Source organism: Mytilus trossulus, chromosome 7 (genome assembly GCF_036588685.1).
Source record: "Mytilus trossulus isolate FHL-02 chromosome 7, PNRI_Mtr1.1.1.hap1, whole genome shotgun sequence".
Classification (NCBI taxonomy): domain Eukaryota; kingdom Metazoa; phylum Mollusca; class Bivalvia; order Mytilida; family Mytilidae; genus Mytilus; species Mytilus trossulus.
Window position 1 is genome coordinate 84,874,352 of NC_086379.1, and position 21,947 is coordinate 84,896,298.

Here is a 21,947-nt window from a genome sequence, read left to right on the forward strand (position 1 = left end):
AAAAGAACACAAACACTGTATCTGTATCTTTCATCTAAAGGACACGAACACTGTATCTGTATCTCTCATCTAAAGGACACGAACACTGTATCGGTATCTCTCATCTAAAGGACACGAAAACTGTATCTGTATCTCATATCCAAAGGACACGGAAACTATATCTGTATCTCTAATCAAAAGGACACGAACACTGTATCTGTATCTCTTATCTAAAGGACACGAACACTGTATCGGTATCTCTCATCTAAAGGACACGAAAACTGTATCTGTATCTCATATCCAAAGGACACGGAAACTATATCTGTATCTCTAATCAAAAGGACATGAACATTGTATCTGTATCTCTTATCTAAAGGACACGAACACTGTATCTGTATCTCTATTAAAAGAACACGAACACTGTATCTGTATCTCATATCCAAAGGACACGAAAACTGTATCTGTATCTCTCATCAAAAGGACATGAACATTGTATCTGTATCTCTTATCTAAAGGACACGAAAACTGTATCTGTATCTCTTATCCAAAGAACAAGGAAACTGTATCTGTATCTCTCATCTAAAGGACACGAAGACTGTATCTGTATCTCTTATCTAAAGGACAAGGAAACTGTATCTGTATCTCTCATCTAAAGGACACGAAAACTGTATCTGTATCTCTTATCTAAAGGACACGAAAACTGTATCTGTATCTCTCATCTAAAGAACACGAAAACTGTATCTGTATCTCTTATCTAAAGAACACGAACACTGTATCTGTATCTCTATCAAAAGAACACGAACACTGTATCTGTATAACTCATCTAAAGAACACGAAAACTGTATCTGTATCTCTTATCTAAAGAACACGAAGACTGTATCTGTATCTCTCATCTAAAGGACACGAAAACTGTATCTGTATCTCTTATCTAAAGGACACGAAAACTGTATCTGTATCTCTTATCTAAAGGACACGAACACTGTATCTGTATCTCTCATCCAAAGGACACGAAAACTGTTTCTGTATCTCTCATCTAAAGAACACGAACACTGTATCTGTATCTCTTATCTAAAGGACACGAAAACTGTATCTGTATCTCATATCCAAAGGACACGGAAACTATATCTGTATCTCTTATCTAAAGGACACGGAAACTGTATCTGTATCTCATATCAAAAGGACACGGAAACTATATCTGTATCTCTTATCTAAAGGACACGAACACTGTATCTGTATCTCATATCTAAAGGACACGAACATTGTATCTGTATCTCTATTAAAAGAACACGAACACTGTATCTGTATCTCTTATCTAAAGAACACGAAAACTGTATCTGTATCTCTTATCTAAAGAACACGAAGACTGTATCTGTATCTCTCATCCAAAGGACACGAAAACTGTTTCTGTATCTCTCATCTAAAGAACACGAACACTGTATCTGTATCTCTTATCTAAAGGACACGAAAACTGTATCTGTATCTCATATCCAAAGGACACGGAAACTATATCTGTATCTCTTATCTAAAGGACACGAAAACTGTATCTGTATCTCATATCCAAAGGACACGGAAACTATATCTGTATCTCTTATCTAAAGGACACGGAAACTGTATCTGTATCTCATATCAAAAGGACACGGAAACTATATCTGTATCTCTTATCTAAAGGACACGAAAACTGTATCTGTATCTCATATCCAAAGGACACGGAAACTATATCTGTATCTCTAATCAAAAGGACACGAACACTGTATCTGTATCTCTTATCTAAAGGACACGAACACTGTATCGGTATCTCTCATCTAAAGGACACGAAAACTGTATCTGTATCTCATATCCAAAGGACACGGAAACTATATCTGTATCTCTAATCAAAAGGACATGAACATTGTATCTGTATCTCTTATCTAAAGGACACGAACACTGTATCTGTATCTCTATTAAAAGAACACGAACACTGTATCTGTATCTCATATCCAAAGGACACGAAAACTGTATCTGTATCTCTCATCAAAAGGACATGAACATTGTATCTGTATCTCTTATCTAAAGGACACGAAAACTGTATCTGTATCTCTTATCCAAAGAACAAGGAAACTGTATCTGTATCTCTCATCTAAAGGACACGAAGACTGTATCTGTATCTCTTATCTAAAGGACAAGGAAACTGTATCTGTATCTCTCATCTAAAGGACACGAAAACTGTATCTGTATCTCTTATCTAAAGGACACGAAAACTGTATCTGTATCTCTCATCTAAAGAACACGAAAACTGTATCTGTATCTCTTATCTAAAGAACACGAACACTGTATCTGTATCTCTATCAAAAGAACACGAACACTGTATCTGTATAACTCATCTAAAGAACACGAAAACTGTATCTGTATCTCTTATCTAAAGAACACGAAGACTGTATCTGTATCTCTCATCTAAAGGACACGAAAACTGTATCTGTATCTCTTATCTAAAGGACACGAAAACTGTATCTGTATCTCTTATCTAAAGGACACGAACACTGTATCTGTATCTCTCATCCAAAGGACACGAAAACTGTTTCTGTATCTCTCATCTAAAGAACACGAACACTGTATCTGTATCTCTTATCTAAAGGACACGAAAACTGTATCTGTATCTCATATCCAAAGGACACGGAAACTATATCTGTATCTCTTATCTAAAGGACACGGAAACTGTATCTGTATCTCATATCAAAAGGACACGGAAACTATATCTGTATCTCTTATCTAAAGGACACGAAAACTGTATCTGTATCTCATATCAAAAGGACACGGAAACTATATCTGTATCTCTATCAAAAGAACACGAACACTGTTTCTCTAATTTTTGTGCTATTTTCACATTTCCTGTCCGGTGTGAGAAAAATATTTCTCCTCACTAGTGAAAAATCTGTTCTCGGCAAATGATTAGTCGAAATTTGATTATGACGTCAAATTGTTTTGTTTTCTTCTCAATTTTCCTATTGTGACGTCATGAAAAAAGGCGACCTTGCCTGATGACGTCGCATATAAAGAGCACAATTTCCTGAAAATCTTTGAAAAAGAACGATAAAAAGCATTAGAGAAACAGATTCCGACACTATAACTCGTGTATTACGATATTTCTCCACTCTCGACAGTTAAATTTTATTATTTAAAGGGCTCGGCAAGCCTCACGCTTTAAATAATAAAATTTAACTGTCTCGAGTGGAGAAATATCGTAATACACTTGTTGCAGTGTAAGAATCTATATATCTGTATCTCTCATCCAAAGGACACGAACACTGTATCTGTATCTCTCATCCAAAGGACACGAAAACTGTATCTGTATCTCTCATCTAAAGGACACGAACACTGTATCTGAATCTCTATCAAAAGAACATGAACATTGTATCTGTATTTTTATCAAAAGGACACGAACACTGTATCTGTATCTCTCATCTAAAGGACACGAAATCTGTATATGTAGCTCTTATCAAAAAAACACGAAAACTTTATCTGTAGCTCTTATCAAAAGAACACGAACACTGTATCTGTATCTCATATCAAAAGAACACAAACACTGTATCTGTATCTTTCATCTAAAGGACACGAACACTGTATCTGTATCTTTCATCTAAAGGACACGAACACTGTATCTGAATCTCTATCAAAAGAACATGAACATTGTATCTGTATCTCTATCAAAAGAACACGAACACTGTATCTGTATCTCTATCAAAAGAACACGAACACTGTATCTGTATCTCTATCAAAAGAACATGAACATTGTATCTGTATCTCTATCAAAAGAACATGAACATTGTATCTGTATCTCTATCAAAAGAACACGAACACTGTATCTGTATCTCTATCAAAAGAACATGAACATTGTATCTGTATCTCTATCAAAAGAACACGAACACTGTATCTGTATCTCTATCAAAAGAACATGAACATTGTATCTGTATCTCTATCAAAAGAACACGAAAACTGTATCTGTATCTCTCATCTAAATGACACGAAAACTGTATCTGTATCTCTCATCTAAAGGACACGAAAACTGTATCTGTATCTCTCATCTAAAGGACACGAAAACTGTATCTGTATCTCTCATCCAAAGAACAAGGAAACTGTATCTGTATCTCTCATCCAAAGAACAAGGAAACTGTATCTGTATCTCTCATCTAAAGAACACGAACACTGTATCTGAATCTCTATCAAAAGAACACGAACACTGTATCTGTATCTCTCATCTAAAGGACACGAAAACTGTATCTGTATCTCTCATCTAAAGGACACGAAAACTGTATCTGTATCTCTCATCCAAAGAACAAGGAAACTGTATCTGTATCTCTCATCCAAAGAACAAGGAAACTGTATCTGTATCTCTTATCAAAAGGACACGAACACTGTATCTGTATCTCTCATCCAAAGGACACGAAAACTGTTTCTGTATCTCTTATCAAAAGGACACGAACACTGTATATGTATCTCTCATCCAAAGGACACGAAAACTGTATCTGTATCTCTCATCTAAAGGACACGAAAACTGTATCTGTATCTCTAATCAAAAGGACACGAACACTGTATCTGTATCTCTATCAAAAGAACATGAACATTGTATCTGTATCTCTATCAAAAGAACACGAACACTGTATCTGTATCTCTCATCTAAAGAACACGAAAACTGTATCTGTATCTCTCATCTAAAGGACACGAACACTGTATCTGAATCTCTATCAAAAGAACATGAACATTGTATCTGTATCTCTATCAAAAGAACACGAACACTGTATCTGTATCTCTATCAAAAGAACATGAACATTGTATCTGTATCTCTATCAAAAGAACACGAACACTGTATCTGTATCTCTCATCCAAAGGACACGAAAACTGTATCTGTATCTCTCATCTAAAGGACACGAAAACTGTATCGGTATCTCTCATCTAAAGGACACGAAAACTGTATCTGTATCTCTCATCTAAAGGACACGAAAACTGTATCTGTATCTCTCATCTAAAGAACACGAAGACTGTATCTGTATCTCTCATCAAAAGGACACGAAAACTGTATCTGTATCTCTCATCTAAAGGACACGAAAACTGTATCTGTATCTCTTATCCAAAGGACACGAAAACTGTTTCTGTATCTCTCATCTAAAGAACACGAAAACTGTATCTGTATCTCTCATCTAAAGGACACGAAAACTGTATCTGTATCTCATATCCAAAGGACACGGAAACTATATCTGTATCTCTAATCAAAAGGACACGAACACTGTATCTGTATCTCTCATCCAAAGAACAAGGAAACTGTATCTGTATCTCTTATCAAAAGGACACGAACACTGTATCTGTATCTCTTATCCAAAGAACACGAAAACTGTATCTGTATCTCTCATCTAAAGGACACGAACACTGTATCTGTATCTCTCATCAAAAGAACACGAAAACTGTATCTGTATCTCTCATCTAAAGGACACGAAAACTGTATCTGTATCTCATATCCAAAGGACACGGAAACTATATCTGTATCTCTAATCAAAAGGACACGAACACTGTATCTGTATCTCTCATCCAAAGAACAAGGAAACTGTATCTGTATCTCTTATCAAAAGGACACGAACACTGTATCTGTATCTCTCATCTAAAGGACACGAAGACTGTATCTGTATCTCTTATCCAAAGGACACGAAAACTGTTTCTGTATCTCTCATCTAAAGAACACGAAAACTGTATCTGTATCTCTATCAAAAGGACACGAAAACTGTATCTGTATCTCATATCCAAAGGACACGGAAACTATATCTGTATCTCTAATCAAAAGGACACGAACACTGTATCTGTATCTCTTATCCAAAGGACACGAAAACTGTTTCTGTATCTCTCATCTAAAGAACACGAACACTGTATCTGTATCTCTTATCTAAAGGACACGAAAACTGTATCTGTATCTCATATCCAAAGGACACGGAAACTATATCTGTATCTCTTATCTAAAGGACACGAAAACTGTATCTGTATCTCATATCAAAAGGACACGGAAACTATATCTGTATCTCTTATCTAAAGGACACGAAAACTGTATCTGTTTCTCATATCAAAAGGACACGGAAACTATATCTGTATCTCTAATCAAAAGGACACGAAAACTGTATCTGTATCTCTTATCAAAAGGACACGAAAACTGTATCTGTATCTCTATCAAAAGAACACGAACACTGTATCTGTATCTGTCATCTAAAGAACACGAACACTGTATATGTATCTGTCATCACAAGAACACGAACACTGTATATGTATCTCTCATCAAAAGAACACGAACACTGTATCTGTATCTCTTATCAAAAGGACAAGAACACTGTGTATGTGTCTGTCATCAAAAGAACACGAACACTGTATATGTATCTGTCATCAAAAGAACACAAACACTGTATATGTGTCTGTCATCAAAAGAACACAAACACTGTATATGTATCTGTCATGAAAAGAACACGAACAATGTATATGTATCTGTCATCAAAAGGACACGAACACTGTATATGTGTCTGTCATCAAAAGAACACAAACACTGTATATGTGTCTGTCATCAAAAGAACACAAACACTGTATATGTGTCTGTCATCAAAAGAACACAAACACTGTATATGTATCTGTCATGAAAAGAACACGAACACTGTATATGTATCTGTCATCAAAAGAACACAAACACTGTATATGTATCTGTCATCAAAAGGACACGAAAACTGTATATGTATCTCTATCAAAAGAACACAAACACTGTATCTGTATCTGTCATCAAAAGGACACGAACACTGTATATGTATCTCTCATCAAAAGAACACGAACACTGTATCTGTATCTGTCATCAAAAGAACACGAACACTGTATCTGTATCTGTCATCAAAAGAACACGAAAACTGTATATGTATCTCTATCTAAAGGACACGAACACTGTGTATGTGTCTGTCATCAAAAGAACAGGAACACTGTATCTCTATCAAAAGGACACGAACACTGTATCTGTATCTCTTATCAAAAGGACAAGAACACTGTGTATGTGTCTGTCATCAAAAGAACACGAAAACTGTATATGTATCTCTATCTAAAGAACACGAACACTGTATATGTATCTGTCATCAAAAGAACACGAAAACTGTATATGTGTCTGTCATCAAAAGAACACGAAAACTGTATATGTATCTCTATCTAAAGGACACGAACACTGTGTATGTGTCTGTCATCAAAAGAACAGGAACACTGTATCTCTATCAAAAGGACACGAACACTGTATCGTATCTCTTATCAAAAGGACAAGAACACTGTGTATGTGTCTGTCATCAAAAGAACACGAAAACTGTATATGTATCTCTATCTAAAGAACACGAACACTGTATATGTATCTGTCATCAAAAGAACACGAAAACTGTATATGTGTCTGTCATCAAAAGAACACGAACACTGTATCTGTATCTCTATCAAAAGAACACGAACACTGTATATGTATCTGTCATCAAAAGAACACGAAAACTGTATATGTGTCTGTCATCAAAAGAACACGAACACTGTATCTGTATAACTCATCTAAAGAACACGAACATTGTATCTGTATCTCTTATTAAAAGAACACGAACACTGTATCTGTATCTCTCATCTAAAGGACACGAACACTGTATCTGTATCTCTCATCTAAAGAACACGAACACTGTATATGTATCTGTCATCAAAAGAACACGAAAACTGTATATGTGTCTGTCATCAAAAGAACACGAACACTGTATCTGTATAACTCATCTAAAGAACACGAACATTGTATCTGTATCTCTTATTAAAAGAACACGAACACTGTATCTGTATCTCTCATCTAAAGGACACGAACACTGTATCTGTATCTCTCATCTAAAGGACACGAAAACTGTATCTGTATCTCTTATCTAAAGAACACGAACACTGTATCTGTATCTCTATCAAAAGAACACGAACACTGTATCTGTATCTCTTATCTAAAGAACACGAACACTGTATCTGTATCTCTAATCAAAAGGACACGAAAACTGTATCTGTATCTCTTATCTAAAGGACACGAAAACTGTATCTGTATCTCTTATCTAAAGGACACGAAAACTGTATCTGTATCTCTTATCTAAAGGACACGAACACTGTATCTGTATCTCTTATCTAAAGGACACGAAAACTGTATCTGTATCTCTAATCAAAAGGACACGAAAACTGTATCTGTATCTCTTATCTAAAGGACACGAAAACTGTATCTGTATCTCTCATCTAAAGAACAGGAACACTGTATCTGTATCTCTATCAAAAGGACACGAACACTGTATCGTATCTCTTATCAAAAGGACAAGAACACTGTGTATGTGTCTGTCATCAAAAGAACACGAACACTGTATCTGTATCTCTATCAAAAGAACACGAACACTGTATATGTATCTGTCATCAAAAGAACACGAAAACTGTATATGTGTCTGTCATCAAAAGAACACGAACACTGTATCTGTATAACTCATCTAAAGAACACGAACATTGTATCTGTATCTCTTATTAAAAGAACACGAACACTGTATCTGTATCTCTCATCTAAAGGACACGATCACTGTATCTGTATCTCTCATCTAAAGAACACGAACACTGTATATGTATCTGTCATCAAAAGAACACGAAAACTGTATATGTGTCTGTCATCAAAAGAACACGAACACTGTATCTGTATAACTCATCTAAAGAACACGAACATTGTATCTGTATCTCTTATTAAAAGAACACGAACACTGTATCTGTATCTCTCATCTAAAGGACACGAACACTGTATCTGTATCTCTCATCTAAAGGACACGAAAACTGTATCTGTATCTCTTATCTAAAGAACACGAACACTGTATCTGTATCTCTATCAAAAGAACACGAACACTGTATCTGTATCTCTTATCTAAAGAACACGAAAACTGTATCTGTATCTCTTATCTAAAGGACACGAAAACTGTATCTGTATCTCTTATCTAAAGGACACGAAAACTGTATCTGTATCTCTCATCTAAAGAACACGAACACTGTATCTGTATCTCTCATCTAAAGGACACGAACACTGTATCTGTATCTCTTATCTAAAGGACACGAAAACTGTATCTGTATCTCTATCAAAAGGACACGAAAACTGTATCTGTATCTCTTATCTAAAGGACACGAAAACTGTATCTGTATCTCTATCAAAAGAACACGAACACTGTATCTGTATCTCTCATCTAAAGGACACGAACACTGTATCTGTATCTCTCATCCAAAGGACACGAAAACTGTATCTGTATCTCTAATCAAAAGGACACGAAAACTGTATCTGTATCTCTTATCTAAAGGACACGAAAACTGTATCTGTATCTCTTATCTAAAGGACACGAAAACTGTATCTGTATCTCTATCAAAAGAACACGAACACTGTATCTGTATCTCTCATCTAAAGGACACGAACACTGTATCTGTATCTCTATCTAAAGGACACGAAAACTGTATCTGTATCTCTCATCTAAAGGACACGAACACTGTATCTGTATCTCTTATCTAAAGGACACGAAAACTGTATCTGTATCTCTCATCAAAAGGACACGAAAACTGTATCTGTATCTCTTATCTAAAGGACACGGAAACTGTATCTGTATCTCTTATCTAAAGGACACGGAAACTGTATCTGTATCTCTTATCTAAAGGACACGAAAACTGTATCTGTATCTCTATCAAAAGAACACGAACACTGTATCTGTATCTCTCATCTAAAGGACACGAACACTGTATCTGTATCTCTATCAAAAGAACACGAACACTGTATCTGTATCTCTCATCTAAAGAACACGAACACTGTATCTGTATCTCTTATCTAAAGGACACGAAAACTGTATCTGTATCTCTATCAAAAGAACACGAACACTGTATCTGTATCTCTCATCTAAAGGACACGAACACTGTATCTGTATCTCTATCAAAAGGACACGAACACTGTATCTGTATCTCTTATCTAAAGAACACGAAAACTGTATCTGTATCTCTTATCTAAAGGACACGAAAACTGTATCTGTATCTCTTATCTAAAGGACACGAAAACTGTATCTGTATCTCTATCAAAAGAACACGAACACTGTATCTGTATCTCTCATCTAAAGGACACGAACACTGTATCTGTATCTCTATCAAAAGAACACGAACACTGTATCTGTATCTCTCATCTAAAGAACACGAACACTGTATCTGTATCTCTTATCTAAAGGACACGAAAACTGTATCTGTATCTCTTATCTAAAGGACACGAAAACTGTATCTGTATCTCTCATCTAAAGGACACGAAAACTGTATCTGTATCTCTTATCTAAAGGACACGGAAACTGTTTCTGTATCTCTCATCTAAAGGACACGAAAACTGTATCTGTATCTCATATCTAAAGGACACGAACACTGTATCTGTATCTCTTATCTAAAGGACACGAAAACTGTATCTGTATCTCTCATCTAAAGGACACGAAAACTGTATCTGTATCTCTCATCTAAAGGACACGAACACTGTATCTGTATCTCTCATCTAAAGGACACGAAAACTGTATATGTATCTCTCATCTAAAGGACACGAACACTGTATCTGAATCTCTATCAAAAGAACACGAACACTGTATCTGTATCTCTCATCTAAAGGACACGAACACTGTATCTGTATCTCTCATCTAAAGGACACGAAAACTGTATCTGTATCTCTTATCTAAAGAACACGAACACTGTATCTGTATCTCTCATCTAAAGGACACGAAAACTGTATCTGTATCTCTCATCTAAATGACACGAACACTGTATCTGTATCTCTCATCTAAAGGACACGAACACTGTATCTGAATCTCTATCAAAAGAACACGAACACTGTATCTGTATCTCTCATCTAAAGGACACGAAAACTGTATCTGTATCTCATATCTAAAGGACACGAACACTGTATCTGTATCTCTTATCTAAAGGACACGAAAACTGTATCTGTATCTCTCATCTTAAGGACACGAAAACTGTATCTGTATCTCTCATCTAAAGGACACGAACACTGTATCTGTATCTCTCATCTAAAGGACACGAAAACTGTATATGTATCTCTTATCTAAAGAACACGAACACTGTATCTGTATCTCTCATCTAAAGGACACGAAAACTGTATCTGTATCTCTCATCTAAAGGACACGAACACTGTATCTGAATCTCTATCAAAAGAACACGAACACTGTATCTGTATCTCTCATCTAAAGGACACGAACACTGTATCTGTATCTCTCATCCAAAGGACACGAAAACTGTATCTGTATCTCTTATCAAAAGAACACGAACACTGTATCTGTATCTCATATCCAAAGGACACGAAAACTGTATCTGTATCTCTTATCTAAAGAACACGAACACTGTATCTGTATCTCTCATCTAAAGGACACGAAAACTGTATCTGTATCTCTCATCTAAATGACACGAACACTGTATCTGTATCTCTCATCTAAAGGACACGAACACTGTATCTGAATCTCTATCAAAAGAACACGAACACTGTATCTGTATCTCTCATCTAAAGGACACGAACACTGTATCTGTATCTCTCATCTAAAGGACACGAACACTGTATCTGAATCTCTATCAAAAGAACACGAACACTGTATCTGTATCTCTCATCTAAAGGACACGAAAACTGTATCTGTATCTCTCATCTAAAGGACACGAAAACTGTATCTGTATCTCTCATCTAAAGAACACGAACACTGTATCTGTATCTCTTATCTAAAGGACACGAAAACTGTATCTGTATCTCTTATCTAAAGAACACGAACACTGTATCTGTATCTCATATCTAAAGGACACGAACACTGTATCTGTATCTCTCATCTAAAGGACACGAACACTGTATCTGTATCTCTCATCTAAAGGACACGAAAACTGTATCTGTATCTCTCATCTAAAGAACACGAACACTGTATCTGTATCTCTCATCTAAAGGACACGAAAACTGTATCTGTATCTCTTATCTAAAGGACACGAAAACTGTATCTGTATCTCTTATCTAAAGGACACGAACACTGTATCTGTATCTCTCATCTAAAGAACACGAAAACTGTATCTGTATCTCTTATCTAAAGGACACGAAAACTGTATCTGTATCTCTTATCTAAAGGACACGAAAACTGTATCTGTATCTCTCATCTAAAGGACACGAACACTGTATCTGTATCTCTTATCTAAAGGACACGAAAACTGTATCTGTATCTCTTATCTAAAGAACACGAACACTGTATCTGTATCTCTTATCTAAAGGACACGAAAACTGTATCTGTATCTCTTATCTAAAGAACACGAACACTGTATCTGTATCTCATATCTAAAGGACACGAAAACTGTATCTGTATCTCTCATCTAAAGAACACGAACACTGTATCTGTATCTCTCATCTAAAGGACACGAAAACTGTATCTGTATCTCTCATCTAAAGGACACGGAAACTGTATCTGTATCTCATATCTAAAGAACACGAACATTGTATCTGTATCTCTATCATAAGGACACGAACACTGTATCTGTATCTCTCATCTAAAGGACACGAAAACTGTATCTGTATCTCTCATCTAAAGGACACGAACACTGTATCTGAATCTCTATCAAAAGAACACGAACACTGTATCTGTATCTCTCATCTAAAGGACACGAAAACTGTATCTGTATCTCTCATCTAAAGAACACGAACACTGTATCTGTATCTCATATCTAAAGAACACGAACATTGTATCTGTATCTCTATCATAAGGACACGAACACTGTATCTGTATCTCTCATCTAAAGGACACGAAAACTGTATCTGTATCTCTCATCCAAAGGACACGAACACTGTATCTGAATCTCTATCAAAAGAACACGAACACTGTATCTGTATCTCTCATCTAAAGGACACGAAAACTGTATCTGTATCTCTCATCTAAATGACACGAACACTGTATCTGTATCTCATATCCAAAGAAAACAAAATTTATATCTCGAAAATTAAACATATATCTTTCACCAGAAGTGTTTAAAAACAATATCTCCATTTCTAACCAAAAAGAGCCAGATCGACAAATCTTTCTTGGATCAGATATAGCACAAACACGACATCTCTATATTTTATCAGAAAGAGAAAAAAAATCAAAAACAAATGAAAACTATATGTCTATATCTTTCCAGAAATCACTATATGTGTCTGTCACACCAGAAGAGTACAACACTATATCTCTAACTCCCATCAGGATGGAGAAATTCTTAACTAGAGATTAATTTTGTGGCGTGCTAACCTTATGTCATAAAACATATTATAGATAAATAGAAAGTGTGAATAACAAAAATGATATGCAGGACATGATCTACAAGAAAATGTGATTTTGCCGAGAAAGTAAGAAGGATTTCACCCCTTTTATTAGTTATTGTTCTTAAATGAGAATTTTATAATCCACTTTTGTGTTTTGAGCAAAAAACTAAAGAAGATAGAGAGAAACTGAACAGACAAAACGATCATAATAAACGATAAATTGACAGTAAATAGCAAATACAAACCATTTGTAGAATAATTTTGTTCGTATAATTGAGCAAAACACGGAAAAAATTGCCTTTGGTAGAAAATAAAATAACGGATTTTGGATAAAGGGGGAAGAAGGTTAAAACAAATTGTCCTGTATCCAAGTATCTATGAATTTCAATTAAAAAAACTACAGGAGGAGTAGATTGTACAAAACTGTACCGTCTTTGGAAAAAGGACTTAGTTCCACAAATCCGAAAAATGGGGTTAGGGTAACTTTTGTTTTTAAGTTCCCTAGGATAAAGCAATTTCATAATACAGCAGGTGCATATCTTCAAAACGCTTTCAATCTTTCTGTTCACGAAAAGTTGCCCTGGTATGAAAGAGTGCGAAACAATTGAAAACGAGACAAGTGAACACTTGATAAATGATAAAGCAAGTTGAAGAAACGAAAAACAATTATGACAAACATCACATAATCACAAGTTCCAAACTTGGGACAGCACGAATAAATTAACTTGTAAGAATAAGCTAGTGTGCGCTTCGTCAAACCAGGAAAATTGCGTTCAGTTATTTTTCAGCTTCATGGTCACATCAGTTCATTCAAATTCAACCGTATATATACATAAAGCATTATATCTAAAGACATTTATGTAAATATTTGAGCATAAATCAAATTAACTATTTTTTTTTCTATATCCCAATGTAGACTGTTGTAATCTATCACAAAAGTCTGCTTGTATAATCTGCTTTATTATGTACCTGATTACGGATATCAAACAAAGTATAGTTTATCATTTTCTTTATAAATATCATTATCTATCTATCATATGATCGACATCTCTGTCACAAAGATGGATGTCTACATATTGGGATTACTCCTGGTGTTCTGTCTGGGGGCACAGGCACGCCCTTCACAACCAGAATGTGGATACGACGTAAGTCTTTTTGATGATTTATATAAATGGTCAATATTTGGGGATCATAGAAAATAGTCTGATACCACATTTTTTTCATTCAATGATGTTGCAGTAGACAAACAAATCAGACTCCAATTGCCGAGACAGTTATTAAATGAACATAATTTGAGCCATGATGTAAGCTCATCCATTTCTCCTACAACACATGATGGTTTTCCAGTTCATTTTCACCATAGTATATTTTTTATACTTCTAATTTTTACTAAAGAAAGCATAGATTTTTGTAAGGATGCAAGTTTCAGTGGAAATATCACGGTCCTTGAAAACTGTCAACTGAAACTAGTAATTTTAAAGGTGTAAATTTGTGTATCTGTTCATTTTCATGTATCCCCCCTCCCCCAAAGACAGTGGAGCACAACTCTTTGGTATTGTGATGGAGACTATGAACACGTGTTAACAATTAAAACAACCGTACACCCGTTTAAAATGAGGAAATTTCATTTATAAGACTTGACATGCGTTTTCAGAGTTATAGATATAGGCAGATGTGGTATTACTGCCAATAAGACAACTAACTATCCATCCAAGTCGCAATTCATACTCGAAAAGTAAACCATTATAATAGGGAAAGGTAGGTCTTCACACTTATTTACTTATCATACTTATTTTAAAGTCCAAACTGTGTGCTATTGCTACAAAAGCTGTGCATGTCGAACACACGAAAGATGTGTATAATTAAGAAGTGTCTAACTGTGTCAACAAGACTGTTATTCAATAGGACAATGCTATTAAGAGACATTGATTTCCTTTCCCTTTTTCAGAGCTGCAACCCTATCAAAGAAGACATGCTGAATGTTCATCTGGTACCCCATACGCATGATGATGTCGGTTGGTTAAAAACAGTAGACCAGTACTACTACGGAGGTAATTATGCAAGATACAACTTAATGATCAAATGATCTAAAAAATATATTACGCATAGCATGATCATAGCATGGATTCTAAGGCCTCAGTGATATATGGATGAATTCGTGTAAATATGAGATTACAATATACCATTCAGTGTTAATCCATAACATTCTTCACATGGATTTTCTTTATAATAGTTATCAAAGGTACCAGGATTATCATTTAGTAATAATTTTGATAAACAAGGCACTAGACTAAGTGTTTTGTCTTTGTTTTGCAAACATTGTCAGGGACTTTCTTTTTCTGTCAGGGACTTTCTTTACTAAAGAAAGTCCCTGAGTGACCTTGCCGACTAAAAAAACCCTTATAATTTATCAATGTTTATTTATGATCATTTATTTACGATCCGAGTGTGCTCTAACAGTTTCGGAAAAAGGAATGGTATCGTCATCAATTTCCTTACTTAGTTTTGAAGTTTCCGGTTCATATGAAACAAGCCAAATATGCCAATGCATGATGATATGAAGTAAACTGCCTGGGATCCGCTTGTATAACGCTAAGACATTAAAGTTCACTCAAACTATGAAGTAGTCACCCGAGAACCAGCTTAGATATGAAGTATATATATAAGCATTAGTTTTTTTTTCTAAATCAATAGCGTTTCGTAAACCCATGTTTATATCATATCAATCTCATTAAAATCCGATGTTCCCAGTAGCGTATCAGAACATCGGATTTTAATGAGATTGATATCATATCACAGTAAAAGAATATTAAGAGTTGGTGAATTTCTACTGACATAACATATAACAATATACTTACCTATATGTCATGTTTTGGTTATAGATTGTTCATTGAAAAAAAACATGTAGTAGTGCAAAAAAAAAATAGAATTGGGAAAAGTATTTTTCTGTATTATAAGCAGGCTTGAGCGATGGGGACATTCATGCCCTCAGACACAATCATGTTTTATTGTTTTCCTTTTCTACAATGCAGGGATAATCATTTAAAAAATAATTTGGTATTTTAGGGATAATAAATTATTTCATTCTCACTGGTATTTTATTAACAAATCATAATAATAAACAGAACGCCCTCTGTTCAACAAAGATTTCTAAAGAAACCCTCAAACCCATTAACTTAGGGATCCAATCTTATATTTTGTTCTATAGCTCATAATGATATATATATATAGTTATACCCCCGCTTTAAAAAAAAAAAAAAGCTTTTAAAAAGGGGGGGTATACTGTTTTACCTCTGTCTGTCTGTCCGTCCGTCAGTCAGTCAGTCCCTCCCATGAAATTTTCGTCACATTTTTCTAAGGAACTACAATACAAGGATTTCTGAAATTTGGTTTCAGTATTTATATAAGTCAGCTATACCGTGTGATGCGTTTTCATATTGATCACTTGACAACTTCCTGTTTACCGAACACTTGTATGATTTTACACATGATAGCCAAGTTGAAAATTTTCGTCACATTTTTCTCAGGAACTACAATACAAGGATTTCTGAAATTTGGTTTCAGTATTTAAATAAGTCAGGTATACCATGTGATGCGTTTTCAGATTCATCACTCGACAACTTCCAGTTTACCGAACACTTGCATATTTTTACACTATTAATATTATCCACTTGCGGCGGGGGTATCATCAGTGAGCAGTAGCTCGCAGTTTCACTTGTTATACACAGAATGCTGATGTCCATTTCATTAATAGATTCTATAGTACAAGAATTACTAAAGAATCCTAGTAACTAAGGGATCCTTTATTTTGTCCTGGTATTTGTTTTACAGATCGCAATGATATACAGAATGCTGGTGTACAATACATCATAGATTCTGTTGTACAAGAATTACTAAAGGATCCCAGTAAGAGGTTTATTTATGTAGAGATTGCATTTTTTGCTCGATGGTGGAGAGAACAGGATGAAGCCATGCGAGACCAAGTTAGGATGCTTGTCAATCAAGGTATTATAAAAAAGAAGATGTGGTATGATTGCCAATGAGACAACTATCCACAAAAGACCAAAATGACACAAACATTATCAATTATAGGTCACCGTAAGGCCTTCAACAATGCAAAGCCCATACCGCATATAGTCAGCTATAAAGGGCCCTGATAAGACAATGTAAAACAATTCAAACGAGAAAACTAACGACCTTATTTATGTTGAAAAATGAACGAAAAACAAATATGGAACACATAAACAAACAACAACCTAGTTATAAGTTACATAGTAGTGATGTGGGGAGGGCCATTTTTCTATTGGGGCGAAAATCAATGAGACACTGGCATTTAGTATAAAAAATTTGTAGTGTTTTATTTTGTTGATTTCTGTTAATGTCTTTAAAGCTAGGATTTATAATGTGAAGATTATATGCTGTACTGATTGTGTGGGGGTTGTAATGAGGTACCTTTTGACAAATCTTCATCATATTTAATTATGTGGTAAATATCATGATAACCGTATGTTTATACTGGGATGTTGATCTTTAAAGATATAATATAAGTCTTCTATTTGACAGGACGTCTGGAGTTCATACTGGGAGGTTGGTGTATGAACGATGAAGCATCAACACATTACAATGCCATTATAGACCAGCATACTCTTGGATTGAGGTTTTTGTCAGAAAATTTTGCCGAATGTGGACGACCACGTACAGCATGGCAAGTGGATCCATTTGGACATTCCAGAGAACAGGCCTCATTGTTTGCACAGGTAACAGTTTATTTTTATCCATTCCCAATTTCAAGTTGGTAGATATTTTTAAACACATACAATATGAATAGCGAGATATATTTTTGACAGTGCAGTAATGCATTCTCTTAAAAGCCTCTTGTTATGGATTAACACTCAAAATTTTTTCCCCTCTGAAAATGAAAGGTCAGTTAAAGCCATGATTTTTTTTTTCTTATTATTTTTTGTAAAAATCAGAAAACTTGTTTCAATAACAAATCAAAGAACTGTGGCGTATATATATAATGCAGCACCTGTATGAGAACAAATGATTACTTCACTCAGTTACATAGATACTAGCTCCATTGTATTTTGACATGATTTTTTTATCTTTTTTTCTATTTAATTTTCAGCTAGGATATGATTCCCTATTTTTTGGAAGATTGGATTACCAGGATAAAAACAAAAGATTGAATGAATCGAACATGGAATTTGTTTGGAAGGGGAGCCCTAATAGTTTAGGTATTTATATTTCTCTACAATTACAAATGTAATCTGATATTTATCTTATTATAGAATTTGAGAATAAATTAAGATGAATGTGTAATTATTAGAACATTCAGTAAAAGACTGAAGATCAATATAGATAAAAAATGTCTTGAAAATGAAGTAAAAAACCTTTGTTATAGTTGCCAAAAAGCTTATATACATACATGTGTATCATGTTTTGGTCTATTGTTAATACCTGTATTTGTGTATTACTGTTTATAAGAATAAGAAGTGGTAAGATTGCCAATGGAAAACTATCCCTCAAGACTAAATGTCACAGGTGTAAACAATTACAGCCAACAGTACCTCTAGTCTATACTGAATTATATATCTGACAAAACTACATCACAGTTCATACAGGCTTTTAATTCAATTACCATCAAACTTAAATTCTCCAAACTTTAAGACAATTTGTTTGACAAGAGTAATTAAAAGAGCTTTTGGTATTTTGCAGGTGAAGTTGCCAACCTGTTTACTGGTATTAATTATAATCTGTATCAGCCCCCTCCTGGGTTTAGTTGGGACATAGGAAGTGGTGATGACCCTATTATGGTCAGTGAATTTGATGTAGTTTTGTCAGCTTTTAAAGGTCATAGCTAAAATATTCCTGAATTCTCCCTCCATTTATTACCCACCTCAGTTTTGTCATTTCAAAAGAAAAAAATGTTCAGTACTAATATGAATCAGTTAAGTATAAAGAATTTGCCCATCCTAAAAATGTTCTTTTTGAATTTTTGGATGAACCGCTGAGCGTGAAAAACATTTTTATATTATGGCTAATAAGTGCATTAAGTGTCATATATACTACATGAAATATTTTACCACTGCTTATCTCACAGCATACATCACCTAATGGAATCTCCTCATGCTTGTAACACTCTCTAACAGGCAATCCTTGCACAATATTTTGGAGGTTAGAAGGGCATTATTTTTACCTTTCTTTAATGAAGTTTTAACTAAATCAGAGTTAGCAGTTTAGTACATTTGTTTGCTTATAAATGACTTGAATTGCTTCTTTTTTTTATGCCACATTCAAGGGCATTATGTTTTCTGGTCTGTGTGTCCGTCTGTCTGTTTGTTCCCCTTCAGGGTAAAGTTTTTGGTGGTCGAGATAGTTTTTGATGAAGTTGAAGTCCAATCAACTTGAAACTGAGTACATATGTTCCCTATGACATGATCTTTCTAATTTTAATGCCAAGTTAGAGATTTTACCCCATTTTCACAGTCCCCTGAACATAGAAAATGATAGTGCGGATTGGGCATCCGTGTACTAAGGACACATTCTTGGTTTTTTTGTATGTAGTCAAAAAAAGACATAATATAAAAAGTTAAAAATTAGATTTTAGTTTCATTGGTGGTTATAAGTGAGGGAAATAAGCTTTTTAGAAAAAAGTATAATTATGAGAAGTTGACATTATGTCACATTGTTGCTTCTTAATTCAAACTTTGGTTTTATTTCTATTCTTAATAGAAAAGTTTTCAAGGAAATATGTAACCTTTTGACTAAATAAATATTAGTAGCCCTATTACTTTTTGTATGAAATTACTTAAACTTTTAACTTTATTTTTAAAAATTCAATTCTGGTTGATAATAATTTGACAGAAATATAGTTGTTATATCAGAAACACAGATCACCCTGAACATTTTACCTTTCACCATGCAGTTTAAGCACCAACTCTTGTATTAACCTGTATTTCTAAAGTAAGTTTATAATGATTTTTACACAATCTGATATTTACCATGAATCCAGTGCACCTAACCTTTATATTGCAAGTTTTCTTATTGTGATAATTATTATAATTGATAAGATATAGAGCTCACTGGATAGTATTGGTTGGGAAATTTTTCCTCAGATAGACTTTATAATACACAGGTGAGACAGCTAATCTGTTTACTGGTGTACTGTTTAATGGCTATGGTCCTCCAGGAGGATTTAATTGGAACCAGGGGAGTGGTGATGATCCCATGATGGTGTGTTTCCTTTACTTATACCACTTGATGAATATTTTAATTTATTTTGGTATAACAGAACTAATCACTATTTGGAAATATGCTCAACTTGACCCAAGAATTTTCACCTCATGAACTATTGACCTCAAACAACAATCCCTTTTCCATTGTAGAGTCAGATATTTTCTATTATGACTAAAATTTTACAGGAAACTTTGTGATGTCCAGTATTGCTGACAAATAGCAATAAGGTGTATGAGAAACTAAGAATGCTATGCTAGAACTATAAAATTCATTTGTTCGAATAACCATAAACATAATACAAAACCATAATTTTGCAAATAATTTTAAAATTTCACATAATGAAAATGTGTACTTAGTATGAAGTTGTGCTGATCACAACTTCATTGTAAAATAACTTAATTAACAACAAACTTTAACCTGAGAATTTACTAAAATTTATGTGTTCAAAGAACCGTTAAATTGGGGTCAAATCTGTAAACTGGTGCAAGATTTTGATAGTTCTTAAATCTTATGTTGTTAAATCTTGTGTTGTTTTTTCCATGTTCATTTGTTACAATAGAAAACACAGATTTCTGTAAGGTGATATATATTTTGAAATATATTTTTCAGGATGACAAGAGATTACATGACTACAATGTTGAGAAGAGAGTTGATGAGTTTCTGAAAGCTGTTCAAGATCAGGTATATTTTCAACATCAGTAATTCTGTCTGTCATGTCATTACTTTTTAAGGGTTATATTGTATTCAACAAACATTTATCCCTTGGTTCCCAGTTTCAAAATATGCAATGTATGTTGGCCATAATTTTCAAACTAGCTGTCAGAATATTGAGAAACAATATTACTCTTACATTACTTTTGCTGTTTTCTAGTTATGATCATATTTTTAAACCTTACCTTAAGGCATTATGTTTTTTGGTCTTTGGGTCTGTTTTCCATCTGTCCATTTGGCCATTAATTCATCCTTCCCACTTAAAGGGAAACTTCGCAAAAAAATCAAAAATTGATATTATGTTCATTCTGTATAAAAATGCTCAAATTCATAGATATTAAAGTTTTATTCCGCTAGATAAGCGACCACCATCGATTTTAAATTTAGAGTATCAATTCTACGGTTCCTCCATTTTGTCTTCTTTCCCGATTAATAAAAAAAGATATGTCTATAAACCACAAAGTAACAAAACCACAGTAACCGATGTAGTCGTAATTGCGTGTCGATATCTTGTCAATCGTATGGTTGTTTTATCCGACTAACTAACTTGATACGGAAGATATTCTTTAAATTACCATGGTCTGTTGTTTTTAAACTTGATATTGGAATTAGGTGAAAAGTCAAAGTTGAAATCATAAATACATGTTCCATGAAAATTGTTTTCGAAAATCTAATTTGTTCATAATTC

General features: G+C 34.3%; 1 protein-coding gene across 3 annotated transcripts in view; it reads left to right on the forward strand.

The window, feature by feature from the left end:
- The first annotated feature begins 14,354 nt into the window (after positions 1–14,354).
- Positions 14,355–21,947, forward strand: part of LOC134726046 (lysosomal alpha-mannosidase-like) — a 34,078-nt gene continuing 26,485 nt past the window's right edge. The window contains exons 1-7 of one of the 3 annotated variants that reach the window (XM_063590429.1): positions 14,355–14,454; positions 15,258–15,360; positions 17,141–17,314; positions 17,873–18,066; positions 18,438–18,546; positions 19,028–19,125; positions 21,158–21,229. In XM_063590429.1, coding sequence (XP_063446499.1) covers positions 14,371–14,454; positions 15,258–15,360; positions 17,141–17,314; positions 17,873–18,066; positions 18,438–18,546; positions 19,028–19,125; positions 21,158–21,229 — 834 coding nt within the window. In that variant the 5' untranslated portion in view covers positions 14,355–14,370. Of the gene's footprint in view, positions 14,455–15,257; positions 15,361–15,840; positions 15,964–17,140; positions 17,315–17,872; positions 18,067–18,437; positions 18,547–19,027; positions 19,126–20,447; positions 20,546–21,157; positions 21,230–21,947 lie in introns of those variants that run through there. The other 2 variants (XM_063590430.1, XM_063590431.1) reach the window with 2 other exon arrangements.